We start from the raw sequence: 2651 nt of genomic DNA, 5'->3' as shown, positions 1-2651 counted from the left end.
AAGTAGGATCTCTAACAATTATTCTAAGTTTTTTAGGCTGAAAGTGCAAGTTTTTGATAAATTCAGTTATAATCTGTTATCCATCTATAATTATAGCATGAATAGCTAGGAACCGTTGGAGTAATAGTCTTTTATGTATATCTTTCATGCATTGTCACTAAAATGGTCTCTAAGACTTCAGACTCTTATCAGGATCCTTCTTTTTGTAAGTGAGCAAAAGGAAAAAGAAAGGAATTTTGTTTGGGGGTCAAAGAATTACTGCCTATGTCATCATGTTCTGTAATTAACTACCTGACGTATCCTATCTTCAATGGCGAGGACTAATCAATGTTATATTAAGAAATGAATGAGCTGTTCCTTCCTTGAGAAAGCATTATTATTAAGTAATAACCTCACATGATCAAATACTTTATTAAACTCCCCTTGAGGAACACAGGAGATGAATTCTAGAAGCTATGTATACTTTATCTTCATGCAATACCTGATTCTTGGCAGTGGCCTTCTTGGGTTGATCTCACCTTGTGCAGCCACTGGTAATGATTTAAGTGGAGAGGAGGCCTTCCACTTGTCACTCTCAAAGGGCAAGTACATTCAAAATCATTTATTAATAAAAATATAAGAATATTATTGAAAATATCCAGGGTTTCATGGATGTATTCTACTGAGGAGGGGTAAGTAGGGTTGTGTCTAAGATATCTAGAGGGGAAACCCAATAAACAAAAGGAAGTTAAGTGGGACTGAACATCATTCAGAATTCAGAAAAAATATCTTTCATGTGAACCAAAAACTTTCTTTCACCAAAAATACATGAATTCTCTATAATAACTACTAAATTAAGTAGGATTTTAAGTCTAAATACTTCATTAATCTCCTTCTTCCATTTAAGAGCAGATGTTTTGGGGAAGAAGTTACATTCCAATAAATTGAGTTCTAAGAATGTAACTTCTTTACTCCTTGATTTCTAGCTGCACAGCTGGGTCCCATTATGTTCTTCATCTATGGATGCCTTCAAGCAGAGTTTGGATGATGATTTGGCTGAGATGTTCTAGAAGAACTTTCAGTTCAGATGAGTAGGCTCTCCATATGGTCTAAAAGCTACCCTTCCAATCCTGAGTTTTCAATGATTTATTTTTTCAACATCTTTGGAATTTGGTCCTCAGAAACTCATGGGCCAGGAAAATAAAACCCAGACATGGGTGAGTGAGTTCGTTCTGCTGGGATTGTCCAGTGACTGGGAAACTCAAGTCTTCCTCTTTCTCCTGGTCCTGACCATGTACTTGGTGACTCTTGTGGGAAATGTCCTCATTCTTCTTCTGATCAGACTGGACAGCAGGCTTCATAACCCCATGTACTTCTTCCTTAGTGTTTTATCCTTTGTGGACCTTTGTTATGCAAATAGTATTGCCCCACAAATGCTGGCCCACCTGCTCTCAGCCCAGAAGTCCATCCCATTCTATAACTGTGTGCTCCAACTCTATACCTCCTTGGCATTGGGTGGGTCTGAGTTCTTCCTGCTGGGAGCCATGGCCTATGACCGCTATGTGGCAGTGTGCCATCCACTGCACTACACAGTCATCATGCATGGAGAGCTGTGCCTGGGGTTGGCTGCCGGCTGCTTGGTGGCTGGTTTCACAAATTCGCTGATGGAAACAATCATTACATTCCGGCTTCCCTTGTGTCACAATGTTATTAATCACTTTGCCTGTGAGACCCTAGCAGTGCTACGGCTAGCTTGTGTGGACGTCTCCTTCAACAAGGTCATGGTGGCCACCTCAGGATTTTTGGTGATCATGCTTCCCTGTTCCCTGGTTCTGTTCTCCTATGGTCGTATAGTTATTACCATTCTGCATATCCATTCTACTCAGGGACGTAGCAAAGCCTTTGGGACTTGTGCCTCCCACCTCACTGTGGTTTGCATGTGCTTTGGGGCTACCATCTTCACCTACTTGGGTCCACGGTCAGCCTCTTCAGTGGAAGAGGAGAAGATGGTTGCTCTATTCTATGCTGTGGTGGCGCCTATGTTGAACCCCTTGATCTATAGCTTGAGGAATAAGGAAGTTATGGCTGCTCTTCAAAAGGTTCTCAAGAAATTCAGAGATAAAGAGTAAAGGCTGTAAAATCTTCTTGTTAGCTGTCATCAAAACCAGAAAGAAGATCGGCTGAGGGTATATAGGACTCCCACATTTACACTAAAGAAGACTAATATGGCCTTGTGTTTGGATAAAACATCCCTCCACCTGATTAATTAATTTCCTTATATAGGCCAATGCAAGATAAGTCACATGTCAGTGGTCCACAAGAGAGCCTCTTCTTAGATCATCTTCTTTCAGGTATCCAGCAGGTATTTAGACTTCATCTGACCATTTAAAAAAATTTTATTAGTATATCAAGGTATGAAGAAACGGATCTGCAGCTTCATCCAGCAGACCTGGTGTGGAATAAATAGAGAGATGAATTCCATCAGTTAGGTCAACTTTTACCTGGTAGAGCAGAATGGAGAATGTCTGTTCCTCTTTCTATATGACAGTGTTCCATTTATTTGTAGAACAACATTATTTCCCCCTGGATAACCACAAATGATTTTTTTTAACTCTTTCTCAAATGATGGCAGCTTTAGAATTTTAACACCATTTGTGTCTTAGTCTAGAGTA

General features: G+C 40.1%; 1 protein-coding gene across 1 annotated transcript; it reads left to right on the top strand.

Moving 5' to 3' along the window:
* Positions 1-1166: 1166 nt before the first annotated feature.
* Positions 1167-2108, top strand: OR2Q1 (olfactory receptor family 2 subfamily Q member 1). The gene has a single exon (NM_001388868.1). It carries the CDS (start codon positions 1167-1169, stop codon positions 2106-2108), a length of 942 nt encoding a protein of 313 aa, NP_001375797.1.
* Positions 2109-2651: the final 543 nt, after the last annotated feature.

The sequence above is a fragment of the Canis lupus genome, chromosome 16, assembly GCF_011100685.1.
Source record: "Canis lupus familiaris isolate Mischka breed German Shepherd chromosome 16, alternate assembly UU_Cfam_GSD_1.0, whole genome shotgun sequence".
Classification (NCBI taxonomy): Eukaryota; Metazoa; Chordata; class Mammalia; order Carnivora; family Canidae; genus Canis; species Canis lupus.
The sequence above is the reverse complement of the archived record's forward strand: the minus strand, read 5'-3'. Positions and strand labels throughout refer to the sequence as shown.